Here is a 17,316-nt window from a genome sequence, read left to right as displayed (position 1 = left end):
GTTTTAAGCAGATTTATCAGGATTAGAGCGCAGAAATACAACAAAAACCTAGAAGAGGTTTATAATCTCTCATTACAGAGAACTCCATATTGACAGGACACCACCTTCCTTCCATTTCACAAACCAATTAAGTCTACGATACGCAATCTTTGTGTGCTTCAATTAAATCGATCAAAATGATAAACCGAAAAAATACAATGTGTCAAAGATATCCAGTGTTACGCGATTGTGTAAACAAGTCCCCACTCTGCTTGGAAATCAAGTCAGCATGAGGCAACGATTTCTTAACCCCACATTTAAAAAAAAAAACACCCAACGCAAACCCTTTCACGAATGCCCAAAGAATTTTTCACATGATACAGCGATGAACCAAATAAATACAAAATATATAATTCCGCAACAATTATATAATTTACTGTTTCAATTTATTTAAATCTTCCATGACAGTTTTATATCCATATATTCAATATGTAATTCTTTCGGAAATAACTTTTTCACTCAATCATTAATGTATTCAGAGTTGCGAGGATAGTCAAAACACATTCTGTTGATCAGTACAGTACCAGGACACGATTACAAACATAAGGCAAATGCCTCGGTCATTCTTTCAGATATCAAATATCATGGTTTAGCACGTCAGAGTTTCATTTACAATAGACAATCCTGAAAAGGAACCACAAAACATGATTGTAACACAAACAGTTCATTATGTACCCTTTAGGTTTTCTGGAGGGCTAATCGGAGGCAACAGCTGTGTGCAGTACACGCACAAGCAAACCAATATACAGTCGCTGCACACTTTCATGGGCCACTAAACAATATATTTTACTATGACTTAGTACAGAAATGTTCTGCAATTAGACAATGAGAAGTACTTCTCTCATGCTGTACAACCATAAATGTTGTTTGTTAAAAAATAAGGACCGATACGTTTTGACTCTTTTAAACTTTAGCAGGCTGTTGCCTCTGGAATGTTTAGCACAAACGTGTTCGACGTTCCAGATTTTTGTGAAGTGCTTTTGCTTTGTGTGCAAACTGTTACTGGCTAAAGCTTTAAAAGGTACATTTATTACAGATATGAACACCACCCTGTCAAATGCATGTGGCTGTGATACAAGACCTAGGAGGCCAATAAAGAAACAATATGAAGAAATGCTATGTCCTTCTGCAGTAATTCCAGTCCCTCATGAGTGGTCCATCAAAGAAAAAACTGCTACTCATTAGAAAGTGACGGTCCACTGTTTGACACATGCATCGTGAGAGACAGACGTCAGCGTGTGCTCATCCAACCAGGCCAAGGCGCTCACGTGATGCAGCCTGTGAGCATCTAAAGAGGGAATCAAAGGGGAAAAGAGTTACATTAGATAGGGAGATACTTCCACCCACATTTCTGCAATAGAAGATGAAGACAGACAAGAAGTTATCTTTTCTTGGCACGTAGTGCTGTAGTCACATGATGTGCATAAGCCCGCCATTTATCTAGAGTTGGGCTCAGATGATTACATGTTTTTCTTTGGAGAAGTAGTTCCAGTCACGAGGTTGCGTGACTCTTCTGGTTAGTGATACTGCACATGGGCATCAACTCAATTTTTAAGATTGTTTAGGCGCAGGTAGGCGAGAATGGAGTTGTTGTGGGTATTATTAATATTATGTCCATGCCAGTAATGTGAATTAATGTATATAAACTGACCTACACAGGCTTCGAGGAGGAGGGAGGGCGCATGTGTGACTACAGTTATACATGCCAAGAACAGATGCTTACAGGGTAACAATCCCTTCAAGGCATGTGTGCTGCCGATACACTTGCTGTGCATCGACTGTAAAGCAGTCTCTCTCCTGAAGCAGTGGCTAGCCTGTGGCAGTTGCAGTTGTTTGAAAGAGTCCGTAGTACTGCTTAGCCAACATTGGCTTGTTGACATGCTAGTACATCCACACAATGTTTTGTGAAGGTGTGTGGTCTGGACCATGTTGCTGCTTTGAAAAAGTCAGGAAGGGGATTATGCCTAAAAATGCCATAGAAGCCCCTAATTTACGAGTTGAGTGAGCTATAGGGGCAGCAGGTAAACAAAACAGCCTTTTAGCTTTAGCATAACAAGTTTGCATACATTTTACTAACCATCTTGAAATCCCACTTTTTGAACTCACATTTACAGTGTGAGGAGGTGAAAACGCAATACATAATATCTTAATCTTTATAAAAGGTTTTATTCTGTCAAGGTAGTACACGAAAGCTTGTTTCACATCTAATGTATGTAAAGGTCTTCCTGGAACAGAGTCTGGTTGTGGAAAGAAGACAGATAATTCTATTGATTGATTAATGTGAAAAGGTGAAACTACTTTAGGAAGAACTATTGTGTCCCTATGTAGCTTGAAGAATGGTTCTTCTAAGCTTAAGGCCTGGAGCTCACAAACACATCCAAGTGAAGTGACTACTGGAAAAGTGACTTTCCAAGACAAATATTGGATTTGGTAGGAATGTAGTGGCTCAAATGGAGGCACCATGAGAATTGTTAGTACAATATTAAGATTCCATGCTGGTGCAGGTGTAACCCTAGGTGGAATGACTTCGGTCCTTCCAAAAATGCCTCAATAACAGGTATTCTGAACAGAGATAAATGTGGCCTGTTTTGTAAGTAGGCTGCCATGGCAGCTGGATGTAAGCGTATTGAAGTGTAGACTACACCTGAAGATTAAATGCAATAAATACGAAAGAATTGTTTGTATTTCTGCATGTAATGGGTTGACCTTTTGATACTGACTGTCTAGAACAAATTGTTTCCATTTGGCAGCATAGCACTGTCTGGTCATAGGCCTACGAGCTTGTTTAAGAATATCCATAGATTGGTGTGATAAGTTTAAGCAGCCAAATTCTATGACTTCAGGAGCCATATTGCTTGGTTCATCTCCGTGGGACTGGGAGGTCTTATTCTGCCATGGTTTTGTGTGAGAAGGTCCGGGTTGAGGGGAAGCTTCTCGCGTGGGACTACGGGGAGTCCCAGTAGTGTGGTAAACCATGGTTGACGAGCCCATGTTGGAGCTATGAGAACTATGGTGAGAGAGGTCTGCCTGAGCTTACTGACCACTAATGGAAGCAGTGGGAGAGGTGCAAAAGCATAGGCAAATCTCCCAGACTAGTTCATCCATAGAGCATTGCCCTTGGATATGGTGTGTGGGAACCTGAATGTGAAGTTTCGGAATTTTGCATTCTCTGGGGTTGTAAACAGATGTATTTGTAAAAACCCCCATTTTTGAAAGTACGGTAGGAAATCTTTGGGGTGAAGTTCCCAATCGTAGACTTGTTGCTGCATCCTGCTGAGCAGATCTGCAAATTGATTGCTAGTCCTTGGATCATGTTCTGCCAGAATATATGAATGTTGTGATGTATCGCTAATCGCCCAATGATTTGGGCTAAGCTGGATTATTGCAGAGTGCGCGTCTCCTCCTGTTTTAGTAGATAATACATTGTTGTCATATTGTCCGCTCTGATAAGGACAAATTTGTGAAGTAGGTGTTGTAGTAACGCTTTTTAAGCTAGGTGAACAGCTTGGAGTTCTAGGTAATTGATAATGAGACTCCTGTGTTTGGAGTACGGCACTCCGTGAATTGTAAGATTCTGCAGGTGAGCTCTCCAACCCATCAGTGAAGCATCTGCTGTGAGAAAGGCTTGGGGAAATGGGTCTACAGACGGCCACCCTTTGGATAGCTTTTATGGATTACAAGACTGCAGAGAGTGATGTGTCCTGCTTGCTACCAACACTAGATCGGGTATTTGACCCTGTGAATGTGTTCATTGACGTGAAAGACATTCTTGCAGCGGTCTCGTATGTAACCGGGTATATGGAACTATTGCTATGCAGGAGGCGGTCATGCCTAAACGTGGCATGAGTATTTGGACTGTGACTTGGTTCCACTGTTGAAAGTGTTGGATTAGTGACAAAATGTTTGGTATCCGGTCTGCATTTGGGTATGCTAGTGAGATTGGAGTATAGCTCTTACAATATGGCTGGTTGAAGGTACGATTTTTGCTTACTGATGGTAAACCATAGTTGATGTAATAGGGAGAGTGCTTGTTGTGTATGCTGTTTGCAAAGTTGGGAGCAGTTTGCTTTAATGAGCCAATCGTTCAAATAAGGAAACACTTGTACGTTTTGTCTGCACAGATGTGGCGCCACTACTGCTAGGCATTTTGTGAATATCCATGGTGCAGTGGTGACTCCAAAGGGAAGATCCTTGAATTGATAGTTTTCCTTGGAAGACAAACCTTATACATTTCCAGTGTGAGGGATGTATGGGTATGTGGAAATAAGCATCCTTTAGGTCTAAAGCAGCAAAGAAGTTGACTTTTTTCAATAGTGGAATAACTTCCTGGACATTGAACATGTGAAAGTGTTCTGACAGGATAAAATGATTAAGTGGTCTGAGGTAGAGAATGAGTCAAAGTGAGCTGTCTTTTTTGGGAATGAGGAAATATAATGAATATACCCTGTTCCCGGATATTGTTTTTGGACTAGATCTATAGGCCTTTGAGTAATAGAGCTGATATCTCCTGTAGGAAGAGATTGGTGCTTTAGGGATAGTTTGTGTTTGTGAGGTGGAATGTTTGGAGGAGTTGTGATGATCTCCAGGCAATAACCATGTTGGATCCTGTCCAACTGATCTGTTGTGATGTTTTTCCATGCTGGTAAAAAATTCTGAAAATGTCCCCCGACAGGTGTAAAGTGGTCGGGGGGGTGGGGGGGGGGTTCGGTGGAATTAGATGGCGAGGGAGACAGTAAGAAAGTCATTGTTCCTGTGAAAGGACCCCTGATATGTGAGAGTTTGTAAGGCTCCCACTGATTTAGCAACATCTGCAGCCTTTTTCCTTTTTTCTAGGGCTGTGTCTACCCGAGGGCCAAAGAGGTGATTAAGAATTGCTTTTTACACTTCAAGTTTAAAACCGTAGACACAGTGCCAAGCATGTCTATATATATATGAAAACTGGTGTCTATGCCTCTAGCTGGAGTGTCCAGTGCACATTTTATGTTGTTGGTGATTAGCTTTCCCTCATTACACAATTTCATAATCCCTTATTCTTCTGGGAGATATTGGGCGGATTCTCTTCATTTCATCCCAATGAGCCATGTCATCGTAAAGAGCTAAAAGAGTTTGACTGTTGGCAATACACTACTGATTAGCAGATTGTACTGCTATCCTTTTGCCGCAGACATCAATTAGTTTTACTAATTTCTGGGGGAGGTGCATCCCCAGTTGGTTGAGAGTTTGCTCTTTTTTTTGCGTGTATTAGCTACTACCAGTGAGTCCGGTGTTAAATGTTCCCTAATGTATATAGGATCAGATGGTGCAGCCATATTTTGGGGCACTTGTAGTGTTACAAAGCGTGCCTTTACAGGGGCCTTAAAAATTTCATCTGCATGAAGTAGCATTCTTTTAAGGAGTGGTATTGTGACCCCCGACCATTTTGAGCAGTGCATAGTGTTTCGAAAAGGAAGTCATTCTTGATATGGTCCTTATGTAAAGGCACGTTATTAAAAGCTGCAGCTCTGGCTATTAGATCTTGATACGCTGAAGCATCATCTGGTGGTGATGGACATGTGGGATAAAGGTCTGGGTCTGTATCTCCCCCCCCCCCCCCCCCCCCCAGTGGTTCTAGGTTATGAACATTCCAAGCATCCCCAGGATGTGTCCTCTGGCATGTTGTTCTCCTCATCTATGATGGGTGAATGAGGGGGCATGTTGGCTGCTTCGGAATCTTGTGGGGGAGTGGCTAGTGGGGGTCATATTGGCAGGTTTGGTGATGTAGGCATGGGAATGTGTAAAGGCTAGTAGCAATGTACTTTTTCAGAGGTACCACAGGAATGTCTATAGCCTCTTCAAAAGCAAATTGTCATTTAGAGAACTGAGGTTTGGCCGGCTGCATAATCATTTTCTTAGTTCTGGGTTGAATTTCCATTTTTTTGGCCTTGGATCGAGCCTTTCCTGCATTTCCTGCATACCCTCGTGGATTGGTTCGGGTGAAATTTTTCGGTTCAAATTTGTAACATTTTGGAGCTGTATAATGTTTCAGAGACGATTTGGTCGGACTCTAATCACCGTGACTTTTGTCTATTGGAACTTGGGTAAGTTGCAGAATCGGACTTTGAGGAAGTGGAGGAACCCGCTAAATGCTGAGATTTCAGGTTTGAGCCAGAGGGTGGCGCTTCTGAATCTGTATGTTGGTGCGCACCATGGCTTTTCTGCAGTGGCGGACCATGAGCAGGTTTTCGGATGGAACAGATATTTTTGTTTTTGGATCGGGAACAATTGTACTCATGGTCTGACGTTTCTAAGTCGACTTGAAACTGACAGAATCTTGTTCCATGTCTGAACAGGAGTTTGAATCATGGATGGACTAGGATTCCTCTTGGGCTGCCGATGCCTCTTCTTACTTCTGTGGACTGAAGATGTCTGGTGAGTCATCTGCTTGGCTGCAAAGCATTTCTTGGCAACAGGCACGTCGATCTTGAAGTGTCTTTTTCAACCTAAAAGATTTGCAGGACTCACAGGTATCATCTCGATGATCAGGTGAGAGGCATAGATTGTAAGCTGAATGTTGGTCGGGTGAGGGAGTGGTACTTTAGACAAACATAGAAAGAGTGTTTCATCAGCAGCTCATTCTCCCAAAATTCTGTCTTAAGTAGAAGAGGCCCTATAGGGCGTGGCCCTTAGACAGTGGAAGGGAGTCTAAGAACCCAACACGCAAATATGTTAAATGCTCGGAAGGCAACAGTAACTACACGATCAATATGAAGGATCGATTAGTGAACCTACGGGAGCCGGAAAGGATCTCGAACCAGAGCGCAAGAGATTACATCTGAACCCGTTGGCGGAAAAAAACAATCTAACAATGGAGTCAATGCCCATGCACAGTATCACAAACAGGAGTCGTCGCACAACCTCGTGACTCGAACAACTTCTTCAAAGAAAAACAACTTGTAATCATCCGAGCCAAACACTAGATGGCACAGAATGTGTATCTACGGCACACATGTCTCGAATAGAGTTGTTTTCCTTTTTCCACCACAGGGAAAACATTTTCATTATTGAGTAGCCTTTTCCCTTACAGCTCCATACAGTTTGGTAGCGATGCATTCCACTTCCCATCCTGGAGGAGAAATTACTTAAGCTCTTTGCTGGAGTAAAACTACAAGCGTTTCTCAGGTTAAAGGTTTACAACGTAATTTGTGAAAAAACACAAATTCACCAGTTTGTGGGTTTTTACAAACTAGCAGGACAAACCAGTCAAGGTCATCCCACTTCCTACCAGTTGAACAGTATTTAATTCTGTAGAATTCTACACACTCATGGGGAAACCATTTACACCTTGCAGGTATGCTTTTGTGGTTATCTCCCAGGCGTACATTAAAACATTTACAGCCTTAAATGTACGGTTACGGCTGTAAAATGGCTTTGTAAATTGGGTGGATAGCCTTTAAGAGCTCTTAGAATGCTTTAGTACCACTTGCCACAGCTAAAGTCACCTCAATTATACACATCTAAGATCCAGGCTGTTCTCCACTATAGGCAAACAGATGTGGAACCTGTATTATATTATTGAAGAACAAGTTACTTTACTTCGGGAATGCCAAATTTGGTAGGGACTATATCTAGACACAGATGCCTTACCTTTGAATTTCCCCAAGCGTTAGTCTGGATCTGGAAGTTTTTTATGAGCAGTACCCTTGCATGCCGGTAGGTGGCGTCGATCAGCTCTGGTTCTGTCACTAGCACCAGAAGTGATGTCACGGTACCTATGGAGGCACCGCCTAGGTGCGCTGACATAAGTTTCGTTTCACAATTTACCACACCAGAATTGTGGAGCCATGAAGAACACTGGCAACTGGTGTGTCAAAACTAGGGCCCTGTAAGTGTTCATCCCTGTACCATGAAATCAGTTTGCATATTTAGGAAGGGGGGGTGGGTCAGTAGGGAATCTGAAGCTCGATATAGTCTCTACCAGATAAGGCATTACAGAAGGTAAGTAACTTGTTCATCCGACAGAGACTTCTAACCACAGATTCCTTACCTTTGAATAGAAACACAATCAATACCATCCCTGAGGAGGGTCTGTGAGCTCATTTCAAACTAGAAAGTCTTGTAGGACAGAATGGGCAAAGTGCCCTCCAGACAGTAATGTTTGGTGAATGGGTGTATTGAAGCTCATGTTGCCGATATCCAGAACCAGAACGCCACGTGCTAATGCAGTGGTCGTAGCTCTAGCTCAGGAGGTTGCTTCTTGGCCAGTGCGTAGCAAATTTTGATGCAGACTATGAACCAAAAGATGGTTCGCTTATGCACCGCCCGACCTTTCTTAGCACCCACATACCCTGCGAAGAGTTGAATGTCCACTCGGAACACTCCTGTATGGACAAGGTAACACTACAAAGCTCTTTTTTGGGTCCAGGCATTGGAGTCACTCATCTTATTTAGAGGGATGTGGTGGTGCATAAAAAGCAGGCAGTGTGATTGATTGGCCTACATTAAACGGTGTGACCACTTTTTTGTAGAAAAGAGGCCAGAGTGTGAATCACCAGTTTGTCAGGATATATTGAGAGATAAGGTGGCTTAGATAAGGCCTGCAGCTCACCCTTCTCGATGGTCAGAAGTGATTGTAACAAGGAAGGCTGTTTTCAGTGCAAGATGTCCAAGGGGATAATTCTAGAGAGGTTCGAAAGAGAGCACATTAAAATAATCAAAACTAAATTAAGGTCACACTGAGCCATGGTGCAGGAGGAAGTGAAAACCTTTGAGAAATCTATGTACAACAGGGAACTTGAACAAAGAGTTGGTGAGGCAACAATGGTAGAGGTAGCCCTTAGGAATGCCCGGCGCAGATCCCTGCTGGGCAAGGAAAAGAATGAAGATTAAGACTTCAGAAAGAGGAACAATAGATTTTTAAGCACACCGTATCTCAATTTCTTTCCAACGCCAGGCATATATTGTCTTGATGGAGGGACGCCTGGCGGCCAAGATGAAGTTACAGACTTTGACAGAAAGGTCAAAAGCTGTCAAGTGTTGCTGCTCAATCTCCACGCAAGAAGGCAGAAAGTGGGCAGGTTAGAGTGAAGAATCCTCCCCTACTGCTGCAACAGAAGATCTTCCCGAAGGGGCAGTTGATCCGAGGATCGATTGCCATTCAGTAGCTTGGGATACCAGACTTTCCGTGCCCAGTCCTGAGCCACAAGGATGACTTAGGTCTGGTCGTTACTGATCTTCTTGAGAACTCTGGGCAGGAGTGGTATGGGCGGAAATGCGTACAGGAGGCCTGAACTCTACTTGAGACGATAAGCGTCTCCGAGCGAGAGCCACCTTGGAAAATCCAGTGTGCAAAACTGCTGACATTGTGGGTTCTCAGTAGAGGTGTCTTCCCCCTGCTGAAAGAGACCTTGCGCCACCTCTGGGTGGAGATGCTGTTCGTGATTCTCTAGGCATCTTCGACTGATTTTGTCTGCTCTTGCGTTCAAGGAGCTCGCCAGGTGTTGAACCAACAGGGATATGCCAGACTGTTCAAGCCATGTCCAGAGTCGCAGGGCTTCTTGACAAAGGGTCCACAACCTAACACCGCCCAGATTGTTTCAGTACCACATGGAGCTGGTGTTGTCAGTGAACACCTGAACTAGCCTTCCCTTGATGAAGGGTGTAGGAAGGTAGGATCATTCTAGCATGGTTTAAGTGTGGTGTTTGACTAGTCTGAATGAGATCCTGCTAATCAAGACCCCAGTCACTGTGCTTCCTCCCTAAATTTGACTTGGTAAGGAATTCTGTACATCCGCAAGGGCTACTGGTGTACCCCTGTAAGTACCTAGTATATAGTACTTAGGTACCTAGGGCATAGGTACACCAGTGGTCGCCCATGGGCTGCAGCATGTATTTTGCCACCCATGTCAGACCACTCAAACTGTGACTAGCGGCCTGCCATTGCCGCCTGTGTAAGCTGGTCCTAGAACCACTTAAAAAAGATCCAAGTGTTCTTGTATCCAAACTAACTACACTTAAAAGTCACCCCTAATGCAGGCCTTTCAAACCTGAAGGCAGGGTGCTGGGTTATAAGTGTGAGGTTGTCGCTGCATGAGCAGGACACCCCTACACATCCCGGAGTCGATTCTACAGGCTTTGTAAGTGTGGTCAGTCATTTTGATACATCTAGTGGCCACGTGTCATTACACGGTGGCTAACTATATAGTGGCTGTGTGAAACCTGGGCATGTTTGGTATCAAACATATTGGAATCATACCCCAACACCATTATTGGTGTTGGAGGTATGTTTCCATGCACTGGGGGGCTCCTACGGTAACAGCCTTTCAGGGTCTGCTAGCAAGCTAGTGCTGCTGCCAACCATAGACCTGATTCTGCCCTCCAGCTGCTGAGCGGAGCTCGAGCAGGGGCAGATAGAACAATAGGTTTCCTGTCACAGGGAGGTTTGACCACCTCCCAGTCAGGACTTAAGTGTATTGGGCTGGGGTGGGGGTGCTTGCCAGCACCACCAGACCGTTTTGAAGGGCACATTTGGTGCCCTCCTTGCATACTCCTGTTTGAGCCAGTTGAGGAAGCCCTTGGCTCCCGCTCTGGCATTAAACTGGGCAAAGGACAAGGGAGTATCCTCCCCTCTGTCCAGCCCCTCCTCTGGGAAGGACCCCCGACTCATCCTCAGCCCTTTCTTAGGGTATAAAAGGGTTTACCTGTGGGTGGGTCCTCAGTTTCATCATGGGAGAAGACTCAAGCCTGAAACCATGTCATTCTGCGACCGTCTGGACACTTGGACTTTGCCTGGAAATGAGACTGCATCAAGGAAGACTCCTGCTGCTCCTGGTCTCGCAGTTCTGCAAGTCTTCTTTGTCTGTGCTTCTTCCAGGATCTTCAACAGACCTGTGGGCTGCTCTTGAAGACCCAAGGACTTCAAAAGACTCATTAACACAGGTTCTTTAACTCCCTTAAGGCCTGGCCTGTCCTACCTGCAATTTTGAGGCCAGTATCTTTCATCTGATTCCCTGGGACCGATCCCCGGTGCATCACGTAAACTTGCCATTACCAAGGCTTGCTGGCAGTGCACTCAAGAGATCTTCGGGCTACAAGAAGCTCCCACCTCTCTTCCTACCAATATCCTCTTCCTCAACGCACCCTCTGTGCCATGGGCCTTAATCGTTGGCGAGCTGCTCGAGGGTCTGCTCTTGCTTCAGTGGGCTCTCCTGCTTGCTCTGGGCCTGCTCTGACTCTCCTGCACTTGGTAAGTCTCTTGGACGATGCATGTCTCAACGTTGCTCCTTCATTGTTTTCCAAGTGTTGCTGCTGCCAAGGCTTGTTGGTACTCCCGCCGGACACCGACCACTGGTTCTTGACTACCAACGTGGGACAGCTTGTGTACAGCTTCTGGTCTTCCTCAGCGTCGCCTGGTCCTCACAGCTGCAGAGACAAGGTCAGCATCATCACTCCTGCATCTCCCGTCATCGGTGAGCATTACTCTTCCGTGCCTCCTGGTCACCTCCGAGTGGCATCGACTGTCCCCTCTGCTTGCAGGTTTTTCTCTTCAAGAATCTACCCTTGGATTCCACCAGGCTCCTGCACAGTCTTCGCCAGCGGCATCTTTTCTGAAGTCCTCCATTGTTGTCTATGGCACCATCTGATGTCACTTCACACCCATGCCCCCAGCTTCCTTGGTGTAGGTATCCTGGTTCTTGGGGTATCCATGGGTGGGGTGACTCTCCAACCTTATGTCTTCCATGGGGTTTCTTCAGAGTCCACTGGGAAGGGTCCTTCAAAACTGCAATGCAACCATCCCATTGACTTCTACTTGGTGTGCATCTGTATTTCCACATTGCATACAGCCTCCGTAGGCTTCCTGGGTACTTTGGGTGGTTCCTTGTGTCCCCAGCTCTTCTGAGTCTCGTGGTCCACGTCCCGGCTTTGGTCGCAGTTTGAATTCCATTTTTAGTATATGGATTGGTCTCCCCTGGAGACTACTGCATATTGTGCTTACTTACCTCTTGCAATTGAAGTACTATTGTCCATTTTGAATTGATATCTCCAGGTAGGAGATATACCAATGTGTTAGTGAGTGTTGTGTAATAAATACTAAGCCTGAAGGCTGCTCTCCACAGCGAGCTTTCTATGGTTGTCTAAGACCACTAAAATGGTCTGGATTAGTGCAAGGTGCCTAACTTACATATGTGTGCACCATATACTAAGCCAGCCTCCTACAGAGGGTAGAAAGACTTTCAATGCCAGTTGAATCGCAAGTTGCTCCAGCATATTGATGTGGAGTCTGGATTACGCCCGAGACCAGACCACCTTTCCCGGATGAGACCGCTCCATCCCAGGAGTGACGCATCTGTCGCCACTGTCAGATCTGGTTGGGGAAGTGAGAGGGGTCTGCTTCTGCCCAATCGCAGTTCATTAGCCACCACTGCAGAGCTTATGCCGTTCCTCCCAAGATCTGAAACATCTGTATCATAGCCTGAATATACTGGACTAGCCGCTCAGGTGGAGAAGCCCAAAACTGCACCGTGTCCAGTACAGCTCCAATGAAAGGGAGCATCTGAGAGGGAGTCAGGTGTGATTTCGGTATGTTTATAGTGAACCCCAACCAATGCAGAAAGTTTGGCGTAGTCTGGAAGTGGGAGATAACAGATCAGGGCAAGCCCGCCTTTAGCAGCCAGTCGTCGAGATAGGGGACAACTGGCACCCCTAATCTCTGCAGATGTGCTGCAACCACTGCGATCACCTTGAACACCAGAAGGGAGCTGGTATTGCCAAAGGGGAGCATGGTGAACTGAAAATGCTCTGGCCTACTGTAAGCCACAGATAGTGCTACTGGGCAGGCAGAACTGGAATATGAAAATAGGCGTCTTGCAAGTCTAACGCTACAATCTAGTTTACAGGGTCCAGGGCAGACAAGACCTGAACCAATGTGAGCATTTTGAATTTCTCCTTCTTGAGGAAGAGATTGAGGGCTTGCAGATTGATGATAGGACAAAGGCCTTTGTCGATTTTTGGGAACCAGAAAGTGGCGGGATTCGCAACTACAGCCTACTTCTGGCACCGGAACCCTCACTATGGCTCCCATAACCAAGAGAGCCGTGACCTGCTCATAGAGAAGGGACAGATGAAACTCCAAACCACTATAAGTACTCCCGCAATGGGCCAATAAGCAGTAGAAGCCTCTACTACCAGATCAGGTGTTGGTATGCCCTATTTGAAGTCAATAACACCACCTATGCGTGGGGAAGGAGGCAAGTCCTTTTGTTAATATTTTCCCTCACACACCCTAGTGGTGTCATGCTTCATCATTGGGACACCCTGACTCCTAGAGGTCAGGGTGGGCTCAACCAATATTCCAGGGAGCTCTTGATGAAATGATTTTTTGGCCAGGGGGTATAAAGATTAAAAATCGGTGTCGAACCCCAGTATCCCTTTATTCTTGGGTTCGGCACTGATGTTAAAATATAACAAGAAGGGTTACTAGGGGTATTATGGTCCTAGGACCCTATTGCCAACATGTTTCTGTCCTTAATGCCCCATAAAGGGTGCACGGACATTCATCAGGGCTGGTGCCCCATGCGTGTGGGAAAGGAGAAGAGAAGTTCCCTATGCTATTGTGTAGTAAGGGCAGATAGCTGCTCCTTATAAAAATAGTATTCCGTATTTGAAATCACTCCATCTGTAAAAATAAAAATAAAAATGACAAACATATATAGGGTGTCAATTCTTTTTGGTAACGAGACATATCAACCAGGACATTGTGTGTGTCTCCGCTTAATCCGCATCATCATACGTGAAAGCCAAAAAGAAGAAAATGTGTGCGTGATTTTAGGCATAACCACTCACTTTTCGTGACACACTACCATTTGTGTGCGTCTAATTTACTGTGACGGAGTTTTTCCGCATTCATTATTATGGTGTCATATTCGTGTGGTGGCGGTTCTGTACCGCATTCTGTCATTATACATCCAAGTGCGTGTGTATCTGAAATCACATTAAAAGTCAGTACTTCCAAATTGTCACCACGAGTTTAAAACACTTCACTCCTTTCTCATGCATACAAACCACCTATACATTCACTCTAGTATTTATATAGTCTTAAATTCTATAAAACGCTCACCCCAATTTAGGAGAGGAAATACTTCTAGTGGGACCGCTACACATAGGGTAGCCCTGTAGTCACACACTGCATATTTTCGTATCAAGTATATAGTTACATTGATGAATTCACGGTCGAATGTCGGGATGGTTTGAAAATCGCCGTGAGGTAAGATAAAAGTTCAGCCCCATAGGTAATGGCCACAATATGTAAGGAAAAAGAAGGAAAAAACGAGAATAAGGTAAACACACCGTGCGCCAACTCGTGTATTCCAACTCGTTCTCTCACAATCATCCGTCACACATTTACGGTTTACTCACGCCACCAAGGGTCCTGCCCCGTGTCAGCACCTATTCGGTCGGGTTCCCACTGCTCGGAATCATTGTTGTAACCGCTGCCTTCGTATTTAAGCATGTCTTGATTGTTGATTTCTTTGCTTCCGGGATCCGGGATCTCGTGACCAGGCGTAACGCGGAAGTGGATACTGCGCATGCGCTTGTGTGTCCAGGGTGGGAATTGTAGTTTGACTGAGTGTAGTTAGTATCTAATTGCTAGTCATATGTTGGATCTAGTGAGGGATACCTAGTATATTCTACACAAAAAACGCGTATCGCTTGGGAATTGTGGTATTTAACCCGACCATTATTTGTATTTGTTAACTCGTAATTGGAGTGTTCATGGTTGATTCTAATTAGCACTACCCTGTAGATACTGCGCATGCTCCAATGTGTGCCATTTGGGAAATCATTTCATCAAGAGCTTCCTGGAATATTGGTTGAGCCCACCCTGACCTCTAGGAGTCAGGGTGTCCCAATGATGAAGCATGACACCACTAGGGTGTGTGAGGGAAAATATTAACAAAAGGACTTGCCTTCTTCCCCACGCATAGGTGGTGTTATTGACTTCAAATAGGGCATACCAACACCTGATCTGGTAGTAGAGGCTTCTACTGCTTATTGGCCCATTGCGGGAGTACTTATAGTGGTTTAGTGTTTATCCATGGGAGGGCGTACTCCCTCAGTGTTTTCCTCTCAGCCCCTAACCTAATTAAGGATCGTTCCTAATTTAATTTTGTGTAATATGTTTTGAGCAGCGCACAGCTGTGGGGCTCACATCCCGATACATTCTGGTAGCACACGTAAATTAACTCGGAGGTAGTTCCTTCTGGTGTCTGACCAGCGATCTGCGATCTCTGATCTTTGTCTTTAGGAGTGCACCGACATTCCACAGTCAACTTCCTTATACTCATTCACTGAGAACTACACAACATTTCCCACTCAACCCCTCTAGCACTCTAGTTGTCTCCACCCCTTCTTTCCACTCTCTAAATTTCTCAAACTCAGAGATAAAAATGACAGACCAACTTTCCATGTCAGAGGCCCTTGGTTTGGGATACACTGACGACATGGCAGCTTCGATTCTGGCAGGACCATCTCTACTACCAGATACAAATATAAACCAAAGTTTGAATCAGGCCCAGAATTGGGATGAATTAAAAGAACTTAAACGGACACAAATGAAGATATTCCTACATGGAGCTATTCTCACCGAATATCTGAGAGGCAATGCGGCACCAAGAGGCCTTCTGGTGAATAATACCCCCAGGATCTTCCTTGATGACCAACTATTTAAGAAGGAATGGTCTCTAATCGCGTGGCGGTGCACCCGCGATTGGCTTATACTGATTATTAACACCGCGAAACGATTATCAGATGCTATCCTAGTGAAAATAAAGACTAGTGAAGATGCTTTGATGACAGAAATAAAGATCACCCTATATCGCAAGAAACTAGAAGAGGTCAATAAAGAAATCAATGAACATAAAGACTTTTTGATGCAAAGCAAAATCAGCAAATTACAAAAGGATTTGAAGAAATTTGCACATGAGAAGGTATACCCCTACATCAAGGAAGATTACGTATACCAAGAGAAGACAGATTCTGGATCGTCCTATCAGAGTGACTCTAGCCATTCAGAACCGGAACAAGATAGTTGGTCGAGTGATGGATCAGAAAAAAGTTGGGAGAGGAAAATCAAGAAGGCCAAGGAGATGCAATTTCAATGTGGCTACCAACACCCACAAATGTATCCTTGGCCTGGACCATATGGACCGATACCTTTTCAAGGCCCACCTCCTAGCGACAGTTATCCAAAGCGTGACAGCATATCGCACAACATGCCAAAACCTTCTGGCAGACACCAAATTCTATCAACCTCTTACTAGAGACCCGACCACACGACTGAAGAAAACCATAAATTCCATAACAGCGGAAGCTTTGGGAGAAGGGTGGATCAACAACAAGGAACACGCATTCTTGAATTGCGAGGATCCTAGAACCCCTATCTTTTATACCATACCCAAAATCCACAAAAATAAGTCCCCTCCACCGGGCAGACCCATTGTGTCGGGTATTGGGTCCCTCTTGGAACCCCTTTCTAAGTACATAGACTGGTTTCTACGTCCCCTAGTCACAAGGATCCGATCTTATATCCAGGATACCAAACATCTGTTGAACATCCTTCAAGATGTACCATACAATCCAGATAAAAATGTACTAGTGTGTCTAGACGTAGAAGCGTTGTACACCAGCATCCCTCAAGAAGAAAGTATTGAGGTGATTCAGACTGTCTTAAACAAAGAAGACTGGACCTGGGAAGCCCCAGTGAGCTGGGCCACTACTCTGTTACATCTGGCGTTGAAGGAAAACTTTTTCCGCTTTGATGACCAGCTCTATTTACAAGTCCACGGAACATTTATGGGCAGTACGTGTGCGCCGAGCATAGCATGCCTATACATGGGTCATTTTGAAGAAGAACACATATGGACCCCCAATCCTTTCTCAATCAACATAAAAAAATGGTGGCGTTACATTGACGACATCCTAGTTGTTTGGGAAGGAGATACAATCACATTGGGACGGTTCCATACATGGCTCAATAACCTGAACCCACATCTGAAGTTCACATTGACCCACGACCACATATCTTTTCTTGAGGTCACAATTACAGCTAAAAACAATGGGTTAGTCAGCTCTTTATACACCAAACCGACAGACAAAAACAGCCTGCTACATTTTAACAGCGCCCATCCTCGTGCATTGAGGGAAAACTTACCAGTGGGACAGTTCCTCCGGATCCGCAGGAATTGTACAGACTTGACAGAGTATAAACTAGAGGCTCAAGTCCTGACAAAGAAACTGGCAGAA

At 44.7% G+C, this 17,316-nt stretch overlaps 1 protein-coding gene across 1 annotated transcript in view; it reads right to left on the bottom strand.

The window, feature by feature from the left end:
• Positions 1 to 406: 406 nt before the first annotated feature.
• WDR1 (WD repeat domain 1) overlaps positions 407 to 17,316 on the bottom strand; it is a 347,946-nt gene continuing 331,036 nt past the window's right edge. The window contains exon 15 of the mRNA XM_085642417.1: positions 407 to 1,327. Coding sequence (XP_085498543.1) covers positions 1,221 to 1,327 — 107 coding nt within the window. The 3' untranslated portion in view covers positions 407 to 1,220. The remainder of the gene's footprint in view (positions 1,328 to 17,316) is intronic.

The sequence above is a fragment of the Triturus cristatus genome, chromosome 2_2 (assembly GCF_964204655.1).
Source record: "Triturus cristatus chromosome 2_2, aTriCri1.1, whole genome shotgun sequence".
NCBI classification, from domain to species: Eukaryota; Metazoa; Chordata; class Amphibia; order Caudata; family Salamandridae; genus Triturus; species Triturus cristatus.
The sequence above is the reverse complement of the archived record's forward strand: the minus strand, read 5'-3'. Positions and strand labels throughout refer to the sequence as shown.